Source organism: Archocentrus centrarchus, chromosome 10, assembly GCF_007364275.1.
Source record: "Archocentrus centrarchus isolate MPI-CPG fArcCen1 chromosome 10, fArcCen1, whole genome shotgun sequence".
NCBI classification, from domain to species: Eukaryota; Metazoa; Chordata; class Actinopteri; order Cichliformes; family Cichlidae; genus Archocentrus; species Archocentrus centrarchus.
The window spans coordinates 651575-666217 of NC_044355.1; the positions used below are offsets into that span (position 1 = coordinate 651575).

Below are 14643 nucleotides of genomic sequence, written 5' to 3' on the forward strand. Positions count from 1 at the left end.
TTTAAATTTTGACCCAAAAAGGAAAAAAAAATCAGTTATATTTTAAATCTGAAACTTTTAGTTTAGTGACAAAATTAATTCAAAGGATAAAAATGTATCCAGTTGTGAGTTAAATGCTCAAAAAAGATTAAATTCACTTTAAAAAGTCCTTCCTTCCTTCCTTCCTTCCTTCCTTCCTTGCACTTGAATGTAAAGCGTGCTGCATTTTCCTGAAATGGAAATAAAGGAATCACATTTGGATGGTTTGCTGTGTGCTGCAGGCGGGTTTGATCAGAATAACTTTAATCTGGAACAGTGTTAATTTTGACATCAAATTTTGATTTAGTTTTAGTCATAATTTAGTATCTGAATAGTTTTAGTTTTAGTCGACGAAATTATGGTAAGAATATAGTCGACTAAATCTACAGTCGCTTTAGTGACTAAAATATAAAGGGTGTAAAATGTAAATGCTTTTTCTTCAGTTCACTTGAATTAGTCATTATACACACTTACACAAAATTAAACATTTATTAAAAGTTATGGAATATTATTAATAATATAAACATTAGTGTTTCACCTGCTTCCCACACACCTGATGATTAATATAACACCAGCTTACTGAGATTATACCACCATTTTACAGCAGGATGCTCTGAAAGGTACAGGGCAGTGTTCAGGACTAAGATTATAAAGGCTGATCCAGCGCGGTGTGGAGATTTTCTCTAAACACAAACTGGGAAAAACACTTTACCCTGCATGACATTAAAATGCTGACCTTTGCATGGAGATCTGGGTGACTGGTTTGCAGATGCTGTTTAAGATTTGTCGTGTTTTTACCTGAGATAGTCGCCCCACATGGTTTACACATCGTTTAGTTTGTCACAACGTCAAAGGTCAAATGTGTCCATACATCGGCTCTTCTCTTTCTCCCTGCTGACATTGGTTACATCACTTAGTTCTATCGGAAGGAATGACCAATCACAGGCTAGTTTGGTCTTCCCGGGTTTAGAGCAAATTTGTGCAACTGTGCGTTTGATTGGAGGTTTTCCTAACTTGTCCCGCCCTGTCACAAAATTAAATCCGTTCTGATTGGATTTCGTCCCCACCAAGCATTTTCCTCTTGTTTTCATTCGTTGACGAAAGTGTCAATTAATTTTGTTACCGTTTTCATTCTTTTAAGTAGTTTTTATTTAGTTATCGTCTCGTTTTCGTCATGAAAAATAGGATCGTTGACGAAAACTATGACGAAAATATTTCGTCAACGAAATTATCACTGATCTGGAATTAAACCTGCCTGAACCTCAGCTAAATGCAGTGCCCGTATTGACCTGCAGGAGGCAGCGCTGAGGGCCTTTTACCTCCCCGACGATCCGCGGGACTTCGAGCTGCACGAAATCGGCGGCCTGCAGCGGCTGCATAGTGATGACGTCCTGAACCGTAATGGCAGCGCGGACAACAGGAACTCGCTGAAGGACGGCTGCGACACGTGGCTGCTGAGGGCCAAACCCCGAGACACTGAGGTCATCAAGGTGTACACTGGCTGGCCCAGGTGAGTTTAGTCAGGAATCTGTCCACCACAAAGAAGCATTTCAGATCACAGCAAATAATGTTTGGGTGTTTCAGGTCGGATGTAGCTTTCATTTCCGTCTGCGTCTCAGAGAGGAGCACGGTGTCTGCAGTCCTCACTGAGGTCCTCAGTAAGCTGGACAGACAGGTACGCGCAGCACCTGAACACCAAACGTGGCTCAAACCTCAGCATTATCAAACAACATGAACAGTGATTAGAGTTTTCACTTGAACCTCTAATTCAGCCTGTTTATGAATGATATGAATGTTGAAACCACGGTCTGACGTGATGATGATGATGATGTGTGCGGTTTCAGGAGGAAGATCTGTCAAAGTTCTGTCTGCTAGAGGTCTGCATGAGCAGCAAGCAGGGTGAGTAGATCCACCCATGTGGAGAAAAAAATACACTTCTTAATGGCCAGTCGTGCTGCAGGAGCCCGCGGTGATGGTGCAGTATCATAAATGTTACCTGCTCATCCCTCACCTGTGACCGAGCTCCTCTTCTTCTGTGTTTTCTCTGGTTAGAGGTCCAAGCAGCTCCATCTGCAGGAGCTCTAATGTTCCTGCAGCTGCTTCTTCTTCCTACTATTACTGTTAGTATGTTAGTATTACATTAGTCTGTGATGAAATTTTAATAGATGACAGGCCAAAACATTTTCAGAAAAACTCATCCATTTCAACATGATTGGGCGCCCAGGTGGGTCGGTGGTGTAGCGGGCAACCACATGCATATGCAGCTTTGCGGTGCGGGTTCGAGTCGCGGCCTGTCGCTGATTTGCACACGTGTCTTTCCCCGTTTCCTGTCTCTACACTATCAACAAAAATCCGCTGTGGCCCAAAATAAAAAAAAACAAAAAAGAAACGTGAACTGCACATTGCACAATCGAGAGCTTTTTCTTCATCTCAGCATTCGTCAGGAGAAACTGGAGGCCACGCAAACGTTTCGAGGTATTACCAACGTCACATTTAGCTATAATTTATTAATTTTGATAATGTGAAATCTACCTTTTCAAATTTATCTCTGCATCTTTTTACTGGCAAAGCAGGTGTTAAAAGATTCACTGAAAGTTTTTATCTAAAAGTATCAGATATTTGAATGCATGTATTAGCATTAGCATTAGCATTGACAGCCGCTCATCATTTTGGGGCTAAAGTCTGCACCACAATACTCGTATGAAGTTTTAATCAGGTGGTTTGGTTTAAAAATGTATTGATGGGGCTAAAAAAATTACTCATTTCAACCACAGGGGGGCACTATTATAAGTATGAATGCAGTTTGGTGAATCTGACTTAGCACAACCAAGTAATGAAAGGAGAGCTTTTTTCCTCAGTTTCTTTATTAAAGTTTTCCAATATAGCAAAGTTACAAAAATAGATAAAAAGGGGAAGGAAAAAAAAGGCACTAAAAAGACAAAGAATAGTGAACAGGTAAACATTTGGCAACTAGTTGACATTGACATATGCAGGTGGACTGAAAAAAAAACAGGCAAATAAGGCACTAGTTGCCCCCCCCATACCCCTATATTGTAAAGAGAATTATTAAACATGAATGAAACCTATGGAACATATAAATATACATAAACAGAAAAAAAACAGCGCAAGAACATTCTACACATCCCTCCTCCTACGTTCTACACACACACACACACACACACACATATATATGCACGAAAGTGCACATACGTACATACAAAAAAAAAAAAAGGTAAAGTAAATAAATAAGTTAAAATTAAAATAAAATAGGAAGGTCACCCAGGTTAGATAGGTTGGTCACAAATAAATAAACAATACATAAACAATAGAGATAGAGATAATCTCGCCTTTTCACCTCCCCCAACTAGTCTGGAATGATATTGTACTCCACTATGTGCCTGAGAACATGCAGCCATGTTTGGTTAAATGTCTTTAGAGAGCCTGTCCTGAGTGCACGCAGCTTCTCTAGCTTAATGCAATTCAGGATCTCACGAAGCCACCAGTTGTGGGTGGGAGGAGAGGAACCTTTCCATTTTAGAAGAATTGCACGCCTGGCCAGCAGGGTGCAAAAGACCACTACGCGCTGCTTTGAAGATGGGATCGGGGGGCCGAAGGAAACTCCAAAAATAGCTAGAGAGGGATCCAAATCTAAGAATCAAGAATCAAGAATGCCTTTATTAGTCCCACAAATGGGGAAATTGCAGTTAACAGAACATCCATCCAAAACAAGCATAAACATAACACAGACAGGGGGGACAGATGTCTGAGGTCATGCAGCCGTTTCTCAACGGCGCTACCTTTAGCAAAAAGACAGAAAGAGATACACTGGGATAGTTGGGTTCAAAAAAATCATCTCATACTGTGTTCATAAAGAACACCTTACGAGGTTCCAAAAAACACCTCAGCAAAAAGCATATTGCACATATAAAGCCGGGATAGCAGTATGGTGGGTAGGGTCAGGGTCAGGAGGGGATGCAGACGGAGACGAGAGGGTGGGGGCATTGTGGAGCCCAGATGCCAGCTCCCAGCCAAACAGTTCGCTGATAGTGATGGAAGTTCATCAGCGGCCTTGGTACACCAGATCCAGCTTCACAAATCACAGAGAGGGCTGAGGGGGATAGCGGCCTTCACACATAGTTCTGGAGAGATATGATTGCCAGCCAAGGCCGGCTAGGGAGCCGAATTCTGATAATGCAGATGTTGTTTTGGAACAGGCTGCTTGTTTTTTCAACAGCCTTCAGTCTCACTGGGAAACCATTCAATAAATCCAATAATCCAAATTCATTAGTTACCGTCCTCACTGAGCAGAACCGTACCTTATCTCCAGATCGAACCCCTCTCACCTGCTACTCCCCAAGTCTACGGCTCAGGTTCATCAGGCTTTGAGTCTGAGTCTGTACGGTTCTGGTCAGCCCATCCACCTGGGTCGGCAGCCTCTGCAGATGTCGAACTGCCGTCCAGGTTTTCTTGATTTCTCGGTAAATCAGGTATCCTCCAAGCCCAAACAGAAAAGATACCGCTACCAGATAGCCAAATATGTAAGCGTCTTCCACGTCTTCCACCTCGAGGGCCGAGAAGCACACAGGTCTCCACGAGCTCCAAGAGTCGATGACGTATCCAACCGGGTCTGTTCCACTCGGACACGCAGGCTCCCCTTTCCCAGATCTCATAGTGGAAAAAATTCTATCAATGGTCTTGAAGGCCCAGTTTGCCAAATCCATATTGCTCTCAATCTTATTCTTATTCGAACAGTGTGCAAGAGACGCTCTCACAGCAAGCAGCAAGCAGGAAAGATAGGGAGGGCAGGGAGAGAGATAGAATGCGACCATCCCCGTCAGAGGCTGGAGCAAGAATCCCCAGTGCCCGACCAAGTGTGATGAAAATATCTGACCAAAGAAAGGAGAGCTTTTTATATAGGCCCCACCCATAATTGCCAGATTTTTGGACCAAGCCTCCAATATTGAGATGTTCAATAGGCCACACCCACTTGAGTTTCTGTTTGGTTTTTTGTGAAACTAGTCTTTGGATTTTCTTATACTTAGACTAACAAATTTAATAATTATCACCAGCATATTTGATTGTGTTTATTAGCATTAGCACCTTTAGCAGCATAATGCTGTTCAATCGTTTTGGGACAGAACAATAATTTCGGACTTTCATCCATAATCTGGCTGAAAAATTCAGCGCTATGATAAACATAAACCTAGTTTGGCTCATGCACGTTTTCCTTAGATGCAGCTGGAGCTTTTAATATGATTTGGGCTGTAATTTAAAACTGTTTTTATTTTTCCATAAATGTGTAAAACCAACTTTTGTGTATCAGCAGCGTTTTTGGAGAAAAATCTGACCTTTGATTGAAAGCTCGGTACATGCACATGCTGCTTATTGTTCACCCATGTTTGCAGTGAACATGCAGGACCAGAATCAGTCAGAGGGAGGCGCTGGAACTCACTGCAATGAATGAAATTCAGGCCTTTAGAACGTGTCAGTGTTTTTGGTTGGTGGAGATCATTAATGATGTAAACGGTGGTTGGTGCTCAGCGTGGAGCTGCTGCTGACTGCACGTGGACGCCTTCATCATTATTTTCAGCTCAGTTTAGATCACTTTTGCTTCACCTCCACCTGAGCTGCACACAGTACCAGCCCTCTTCATTTTAAAAGCATAAAGTTTATCATATGAGCAGAGGGCGGAGCCTCGCTGCGCTCTGACGTACAAAGAAGGTCATGACCTTTCTGTTTCCGATATCCAGTGCAGAGACAGACGCTGAGTCCTCAGGAGACGCTTCTGGACAAACTGCAGGAGATCAGGAAGGTAAGAGGACGAAGAGGTGATGATGAGGAGTGAGCAGTGAAAACTTTCCTTTTGTTGATGGGATGATTTCATTAGAGACCAGATCTATTATTTTCATATATTTCTAATACATTTTTAAATGTTTACATTTATTTATTTGTTTCTGTTCAGTTTAATTTCACTCAGGGTTCAGAGTGGGTTTATTATTTTTATGTTGGGGGGTCCTGATGCTTCATGTGCTCACAGATTTAACCACATTCATTTAACTGACCTCAGATTATGTTGGTTCACGCCGTCTTTTTTATTTTTATTCAACATTTTTTTGCAGCCGGCTTTAGTTTACTTTTTAATTTTAGTTTCTGTCATAACTTTGACACAGATTAGAATCAGATAAATGTCAATAGAATCAGATCTGCAGCTCAGATATAGGCAGATTTGTAAGTGTGCTTATATCTGAGCTGCAGTTTAGGACTCTAAATATTTCTAATATTCCTCAGTGGATGATTTGTTGTCACTGTATCAGCTGATTGGAGGGTTCCTGATCTGCATAACTGATTATGTGTTAGCTGCCATCTCCTTTAATTACCTGCAGCTTGTTTTCTGTTTTTGTGACGTCAGAGCGAGACAGGAAGTGTAAAGATGGAGGGCAGGTAAAGGTCCGGGACACGCAGCAGCAGCCGTCAGTTAGGAGTCTCAGAATGGTTTGACAGCTGCTCTGCAGGGTAAAAAGCTGACGGAGGTGTGGTGTTGCTGTGTGCAGGTGTCTCTGCGGCAGCTGAACCAAACTCGCTTCTACATCGTGGAGAACAGGAACCGGGCGGTGCAGGTGGAGCTGCTGATCGGAGGACTGCTCCCCCTGCTGAGCACAGAGAGCTACACGCAACTGATCCAGGAACACCTCGCCATCAAAGGTGAGTCATTAAAGCACGAGTTTCCTCCTGCAGCGCCCCCTGCTGTGTGGATGTGTCTGTTTCCCCCTTTGAACTTTTTAATAAATGATTTCAGGCGTTTACACCTCTAACTTGCCCCCCTCCTCTCTGCAGGTCACCTGGTCACCATCAGCAACTTCTACTTCAACCAAGGTGAGGCCTTCTTCCTGAAAACAAGCTGCTGGGACAGGTGTGGTCTCTTCTGCCCTCCACCTGCTCAGTTTTTGTAGTTCTTAGTGTTTGACTCTGTTATCGTACAGCTGCCGTCCTGTTTAATGAACGTGCATCTGAACTTCTCTCACTAGAAATCTTTCCACAACTTCTTTGAAATATTTTGAAACATTTCTAACATAACGAAGAAGAAAAGGTTGAGAGGATGATCCTGCCTGACGGATAAATCCAAGTACCGTATTTTTCGGACTATACGTCGCTCCGGAGTATAGGTCGCACCAGCCAAAAAATGCATAATAAAGAAGAAAAAAACATATATAGGTCGCACTGGACTATAAGTCGCACTTTTTTTGGGGGGGGGGTTGCTAGAATCCGAGACCCAGAGCAGAAATTCCATCTTGAAAGGCAATTTAAAATAATAATGGATTAAAGAACAGGACGAACACGGTTACGCCTACGTTATGCTAACGTAACACATTCAGCTACATGACGCACAACGAACACGTGTTCGGTATATTAACGTAACATTAAGTTATTCAGATAACCATAGCATAAAGAACATACTAACAAGTTAACCAAACCATCAATCCATTGAATTCTTCATCCTCGGTGTCACTTCTAAACAATTCCGTACACTCCGTAGACGAAGCGCCGCTTCCTCTTCTGTGTCGCGTTAGTCAGACTCGTCGTCAGCTGCAGTTCCATTTATTCCGGCCTTTCTGAATCCCAACAGGATGGTTTGGTTGTCACTAAAGCCCATGTTTTCTTGATCCATCCAATGACTTCCAGGAAAGTTGGGTGGCGCATTCTCCCAGTTGCCGTTAAACTGTGCTCTCCATCCATCATCCACTGCGCCCACAGGTTACGCAAGACTGCCTTAAAGCTCCGGTTCACGGAGATGTCAAGTGGCTGGAGTATTTTGGTTCATGTGTTATAAATGTCACATATACGTCACTCCGGAGTATAGGTCGCACCCCCAGCCAAACTATGAAAAAAAGTGCGACTTATACTCCGGAAAATACGGTACCTAAAAAGGACAGGACTGTGTAAAATGCACTACTGCTCACATCAGTTAACGTGGCTCCTCCTGATTTACTGACGTTAGGTGTGATCACAGATCTTATAGATTTAAATTTGGCCACTCTCCCCTTCAAGGTCGTCTTCAGGTGCAACGTGATGTCCGGTTTCTCCGACTCTTCATCTTTATTTTTACTTTGGGAAAGTGCTCAAAGGTGCAGGGAGGGAAAACTGTCGAGCAGGTTGGCTGCGTTGCAGACTGCGTCTGGTGACGGCGCTGCTGAGGTCATTCTGTTTGGTTGTTCTTGCTCAGAAGTCCGCTCACAGCCCGACCCCGGGGGACGAAATCGTGTGATGTACCCTTTAAAAAATGATGTCACTTCGCCTGACGAGCCTCTGCAGACTCTCCCACTGAAACCCGGCACATTTAAAAATGCTGAGCGTTTTGCTTTTGAGGAGCAGGTTCACACACCTTTCTTATCACACCTGGTTTCTGTTCATGTTTCACATGGTAACGTTTCTAATAATGAACTCAGTGCATGTTCAGAATTCACTGTGAAGCTCAGACTGCTCTAAACGCTCTCTTCCAATGAGCTTTTTTTATACTTTTGGCCAATGTAAGAGGGGATATTCCTAATATGGTCATATCAGGCACAAAAGCTCCACCCACCTGCTGTTTAAGCTTACGAAGGACGGCTGAACGTTGGTCTTCATGGAGGGAGGAGCTAGTTTGAGATGAAATGAGGTGTTGCGCCCAGTCTGAGCTAAAGAGGGATCATAATGAGCTGTGGCTCATGAATAAAAGTGAGCAGACTCACATTTAACCGAACACAACATCAAACTGAGACGAGCCATTGCAGCAGAATGAAGATGGAAGCTGCTGCTTCATTAACAGGGATGATAACAACTGTGTGTGTGTGTGTGTGTGTGTGTGTGTGTGTGTGTGTGTGTGTGTGTGTGTGTGTGTGTGTGTGTTCAGGTGCGGTGGTGTTGCAGATCTCCTGTTTTGCTGAAGCAGAGAGGATCTACATGTTGGCTAAAGATACTTCCATCAACAACAAGCCGCTCACCTCGCTGGTCATACCGGAGATCATGGTAACGGGAGTTTAAATAACCTTTATTGATGCCCGTCAGGAAACTCTGCCTTCACCTCCATCTGTAAACCTGAGCACGTTTACTGAACTCACTCTCAGCAGGTTTGGTGTGTTTTTACTAGAGAAATGTACACAGAACAGAACTGAGTGCAGGAACAGAGACTCGTATGTAGACGTGATGGAGCTGTGGTGGTTCAAAGGCTTAAAGTGAGCAGACTGTGAGACGCCTGCAGCTTTGTTTTTATAACATCTCACGAGCTTCTGGTTTGTCATTCAGCACAACAAGCTGGGAGCAGACGTGTGTCCCCTGCTGGTGTTTGTCAACCCGAAGAGTGGCGGCCTGAAGGGGAGGGAGCTCCTCTACAGCTTCCGGAAGCTCCTGAACCCTCACCAGGTCTTTGACATCACCAACGGCGGACCGCTGGCTGGGTGAGGACAACAGCACGCACGTCTCACTCTGTCAAAAACAAAATCATCAGTATTAAAAAAAACTATTATCGACAATTAAATTCGTCATCAACTATATTTATTGTTAATTATTGTTGGCAATGTCGAATCGTTGCAGCCCTACCAGACAACAGGAAACCCCATCCCTGAATAATGAACCTGCAGTTCCTCTGCTGTGCAGCAGAGGCAGCAGTGAGTCGGTCCCCATAGACTCCCATGTTAAACTTTCCAGCAGAAATAAACATGTTTACAGCCAAAATGATGACATTGAAAAATGCTCCAAACCAACAGGTTTCACAGGCAGTCTGTGACACTACCCAGCAAATCTGGCAACATTTGCATCAGTTTGTGGCAGACCCGATTTATCAACCTAAAAGTGCAATGATTTTGATGAATCCGTTTTATTTTCTCATGCACAGTAAATAAACACGTTTATTTACTGCTGTTTACCTGTTTATTTATGACTTGGTGATTGTTAGTTTGCACCTGTTTGGAACCAACTTTGTAGATTTTGAACGTCTTTGTATTTGAAATGGAAGAGAGCAGAACTGTTTCTGCACTGAAGGAAATGCAAACGGCCTCAGTGTCATGCAAAACAACTAAAATAGACATGAAAGTACAGAGGGATGCAAAAAAGATGAGAAATGACCAGAGGAAAAAAAACCAAAAATTACTGAGGTTCACATGAACCACTGCCAAGTGACATCACATGGTCTCACGGGGCCTGGCATGAAGATCTAACACAACAGCAAACGGTGAGCCTGGTTCCAGTTTGGACAGGTAGCCTCTGCAGGGGTACGAGCTGTTTTGGTGTCCTACAGGTGGTCATGAAGTTTCAGTTGGCAGTTGATGTAGAAAGTGGCAGAAATGTTCACTTCCTGTTATACCTGTGGTCGTCACAGTAAAACTGTTCCCTCTGTGGCCCAGCCTCCACACGTTCAGGGCGGTTCCCAGGTTTCGGGTGCTGGTCTGCGGGGGCGATGGCACGGTGGGCTGGGTGCTGGGAGTACTGGAGACTGTAAGGCACAAACTGACCTGTCGCGAGCCGCCCATCGGCATCGTACCACTGGGAACAGGTGAGACTAAACACTGCTCGTTCTGTTTCCTGTTGAGTACATTTCTGTTTCTTTGGGCATGTGTGGATTAAACGGTCGGGTTTGGCTTGTCTCGTCCCATCAGGTAACGACTTGGCTCGTGTCCTGCGTTGGGGTCCAGGTTACAGCGGTGAGGACGCTTACCACATCCTGGTCTCTGTTGACGAGGCAGACGAGGTTCTGATGGACCGCTGGACCATCTTGCTGGATGCCCAGAATGTCTCTGAGGACAGCAAAGATAATGACTTCCTGGAGCCACCCAAGGTCTGGACCAAGAGCGTGTTCATTATTAGGTTAAGCTGGCCGGAAAGCACCTTTAGTTTTCCTTCTGCTCATCCTCAAATCTAGTAGCATTTGTTAGGTTTTTGTGATCTTTCCAATAAACCCAGAAGATGTCTGTGGTCTAAAACTCACAACCTGACAAAGGTCTGTGAGTGAGTTGGTCATGGTTGGGTCTGAAGTGCTCACACTCACTGTGTCCTGAGCAGTGATGGTATAGTTACCATGAAAAAGTGATTACTGATTACTCCTTTAAAAAGTAACTTAGTTACTTTACGGATTACTTAATTTTAGAAGTAACTAAGTTAGATTACAAGTTACTTTATTAGTTACCTTCAACAGCGGCCAGTGTTGTGCCAGAAAGTGATCGTCTGTCATGAAGTGATCCTGATGTTTCTGTGTGTTTTTATGTGTAATGTCTTTGCTGATGTTGGTAAACAGAGTGCAGTCAGCATGATTTATGAAGGGCTTATATATAAAATGCAGAAATAACCTGTTTTTCAACAATCTTTAGGAGTCTGTGTTACTGTACCTACATTATTATCAGTCCAGAGATTTTTGGCCACTTCAAATATCTTTATATAACTGTGATGTTACATTTGTTGTGATTTCTACAGCGTTCTGAGCCAGATTTCTGTTTAAAAAGACATTTTTTATATCAATGACAGTTTTTACCCTGATAAAAAAACAAATATATAAAAGTCACTTTGCCAAAAACTGAGTGCAGCTTCCACCTTGTGATAGAAATGCTGTTTCTCACTCAAAATGACCTGAAATCATTGATGACCCCCCCCCCCCCCCCCCCCCCCCCCCCCCCCCCCAGCGCGCTGCCTCAACATAAAAATGACAACCACGAAAAGAGGGTGAGTCAGCCCCCCCCTTACTGGTTTGTACTGAAGTCCAGCTTCTGTTGTTTGGGTGCTGGGGGGCTCCTGCATCAGCCGCAGCTCTGCTTCGCTCCACCTGTTGCGACTCCTCTGTAAGTGTGACTGCGCCGTGACTCCAGATGTTTCCTCATATTTGACGTAGTGTTTTTGAAGTTAGATAGCACTTTGTCGCCAGCACAGAGTGCACAACTAACCTTGATGTTGTCATCTTTAGCTGACACAGACTCACAATAGTTCCTGTATTTCAGCTAGAAAACGTGCATCTCTCTCCTCCCTCCATTGTTTACATTTGTGTTGCTGTGCTGTTATTGTCCTCATGATGAAAACGGGACTGAAGTGTCGCGTCTGCCAGACGTCACTCCCCGAGACGCAAGAAGAAAGCAAAAATATATCTTTGTACTGAGGAACATGACAGAAAAGCAACGCACAGTGACTTGGATAAGTAACTTTAATCTGATTACTGGACTGCAAATAGTAACGCGTTAGATTACTCCTTACCGAGAAAAAGTAGTCAGATTAGAGTAACGCGTTACTGACATCACTGGTCCTGAGAGCCAATCAGCTGAGCTCATCCTACAGTCTTCTTTCTCCTGAGAAGTGGAGGATGAGCTCATTGTTGCCGTTTGAATCGGTTTCAACTTCACACAGAGAACAGAAACGAATGGAGCCGGAGATCAGAAATCAGTCGCAGGACTTCCTGGTGATTTCTGGAGGAGGCACGAGGCAGTTCTTCTGCTGGTGTTAGATGGGGCTGCAGAATGGCCCGAGGACACCCCACTGACTGTATCTGCACAATGAATGCAAGTTGAACCCTTTGCTTTGTGTTTGAAGACACCTGCCCACAGCAAGTTAGAAAAAACATTAAATCAAACAAACTGTTGGTGAATTTTAAGAATATCAATGAAACTGGCATCCACAGCAGCTGCTGCGCTTTCTTCCTGCATGCTGTTGATGCTTAGCCAAGGTGAGAGCCCCGGTGGAGTCATGTGGTCCCTGCCCACTGACAACAAGATCATTTCATAAAGCTTGGAAGAAAGGTGGACTGGTGCCAAAGAAAAAACTTGAATAAATGTGAAAAAATGTGAAATCTGGCGTTGGCCTTGGTGGACATCTCCGCTCTGCGTAGTCCTTCTGCTTTAACTCCAGAATTCCAGAATACTCGGAATAAACTCAGAAAACGTGATTAATTTCAAAAGACCTGAGGAATCATGTAACGGGCAGCTGACTGAATAAAATATCTGATCATTTGCTGCTTTTTTACTGAATAGATAAAATATAAAAAGGTATCACGGAAATATCTCTTTACCTCAGATTGTCCAGATGAACAACTACTTTGGTCTCGGTATCGACGCAGAGCTCAGCCTCGACTTCCATCTGGCCCGAGAGGACGAACCCGACAAATTCACCAGCAGGTACGCCTCACTCCCCCTCACTCCCCCTCACTCCCCCTCAGACTGCTGTGTGACACGGCAACGTTTCAAACTCTGAATAGCTGTTGCAGTTGGACAGAAGCACATGGGCTAACAAACTCCAGACTTTGCCATCAGAGTTGGTTCTTTATAAATCAGTCAGGATTGTTTTGGAGGTGACCTCTAGTGGCCATCAGTGGCATTGCACTGTTGCACTTTTCTGCCAGTAAAGGCCATGTTTCCCATCAGCCCCTCTGCTTCCTTCTTTCCACAGGTTTCATAACAAAGGTGTGTATGTGAAGGTAGGTCTGCAGAAGATCAGTCACACCCGGAGTCTCCACAAAGAGCTGCAGCTTCAGGTGGACAATCAGGACATCCAATTACCCAACATAGAGGGGCTGATCTTCCTCAATATACCCAGGTAACACACACACACACACACACACACACACAGCGGGAGAAAGGCCTTGACCTCACGTTCATCTTCATGTCTGTAGTTGGGGTTCGGGTGCTGATCTGTGGGGGTCAGAGGTCGACAGTCGCTATGAGAAACCGAGCATCGATGACGGGCTGTTGGAGGTGGTCGGGGTCACAGGGGTCGTCCATATGGTGAGAAACAGTTTTCAGGGAAGGTGTACCATTATATCCAGCACTTTCACCACTGTGTGTGTCTGTGTGTGTGCAGGGCCAGGTACAGAGTGGTTTCCGCTCCGGGATTCGCATAGCTCAAGGGCACTACATCAGGCTGACACTGAGGAAACCCATACCTGTCCAGGTGGATGGAGAACCGTGGATCCAACCGCCGGGACACATCATCATCTCTGCTGCTGGACCAAAGGTACATTTTGTTTGTCCCCGTAGGGCTTCCATACTTCAATATTTGTCTGATTTCGTTAATGTTTTTGCTTTGTTTCTTTCCTGCTAGAAAATAAAGTTTTTATGTTTTATGTTACTGCGACAGTCACCATCCTGTACCTTAATGCTACAGTCACACCAGAGAAAACGGTGACCGGAGACCGCAGCGCAACCAAAATTATCGTGATCGTGTGAGAAGAACTCACGATCTCGTTGCTTTTGAAATGGTTGCTTTGAAGACAGGGATCAGGTCTGCAGAATCTCACTCAGTTCAGGCTTCAAAGCATCAAGACGGCAGTAAGGCAGCAGTAATACAGTCTGCTACCAGTCTGCTACCAGTCTGTGATTCGGTCAGGTCAACTTGGCAATTACATGCAGTCTGTTTGTGATAATAATTTTTGGAGCATAAACGTAAATCTGTTGCCATCCACATACGCAGAAATTCACACTAACTACTTAAATTCATTCCAGCAGAGCCTCCTGATGGTCTTTGTTTGATTGCTGTGTTCACTCGTAGTTTACATGAAGACGCCAACCTTTCTGCAAACACTTGCAGACTGGAAATACAGAACATTCGCCTTCAAAGTAAAAGTAGCACCTTTTGAAACATGTTGAATTCAGTGTTTGGTCACAACTTTTACTTTGACGATGA

General features: G+C 44.1%; 1 protein-coding gene across 1 annotated transcript in view; it reads left to right on the plus strand.

Moving 5' to 3' along the window:
- The window catches only part of dgkq (diacylglycerol kinase theta), a 35153-nt gene that overhangs the window by 16042 nt on the left and 4468 nt on the right, over positions 1 to 14643 (plus strand). Inside the window, exons 9-22 of the mRNA XM_030739542.1 lie at positions 1314 to 1528; positions 1603 to 1693; positions 1863 to 1917; positions 5769 to 5830; positions 6570 to 6720; positions 6853 to 6891; positions 8906 to 9021; positions 9298 to 9449; positions 10395 to 10543; positions 10647 to 10825; positions 13039 to 13139; positions 13411 to 13557; positions 13634 to 13745; positions 13822 to 13974. Coding sequence (XP_030595402.1) covers positions 1314 to 1528; positions 1603 to 1693; positions 1863 to 1917; positions 5769 to 5830; positions 6570 to 6720; positions 6853 to 6891; positions 8906 to 9021; positions 9298 to 9449; positions 10395 to 10543; positions 10647 to 10825; positions 13039 to 13139; positions 13411 to 13557; positions 13634 to 13745; positions 13822 to 13974 — 1722 coding nt within the window. The remainder of the gene's footprint in view (positions 1 to 1313; positions 1529 to 1602; positions 1694 to 1862; positions 1918 to 5768; positions 5831 to 6569; positions 6721 to 6852; positions 6892 to 8905; positions 9022 to 9297; positions 9450 to 10394; positions 10544 to 10646; positions 10826 to 13038; positions 13140 to 13410; positions 13558 to 13633; positions 13746 to 13821; positions 13975 to 14643) is intronic.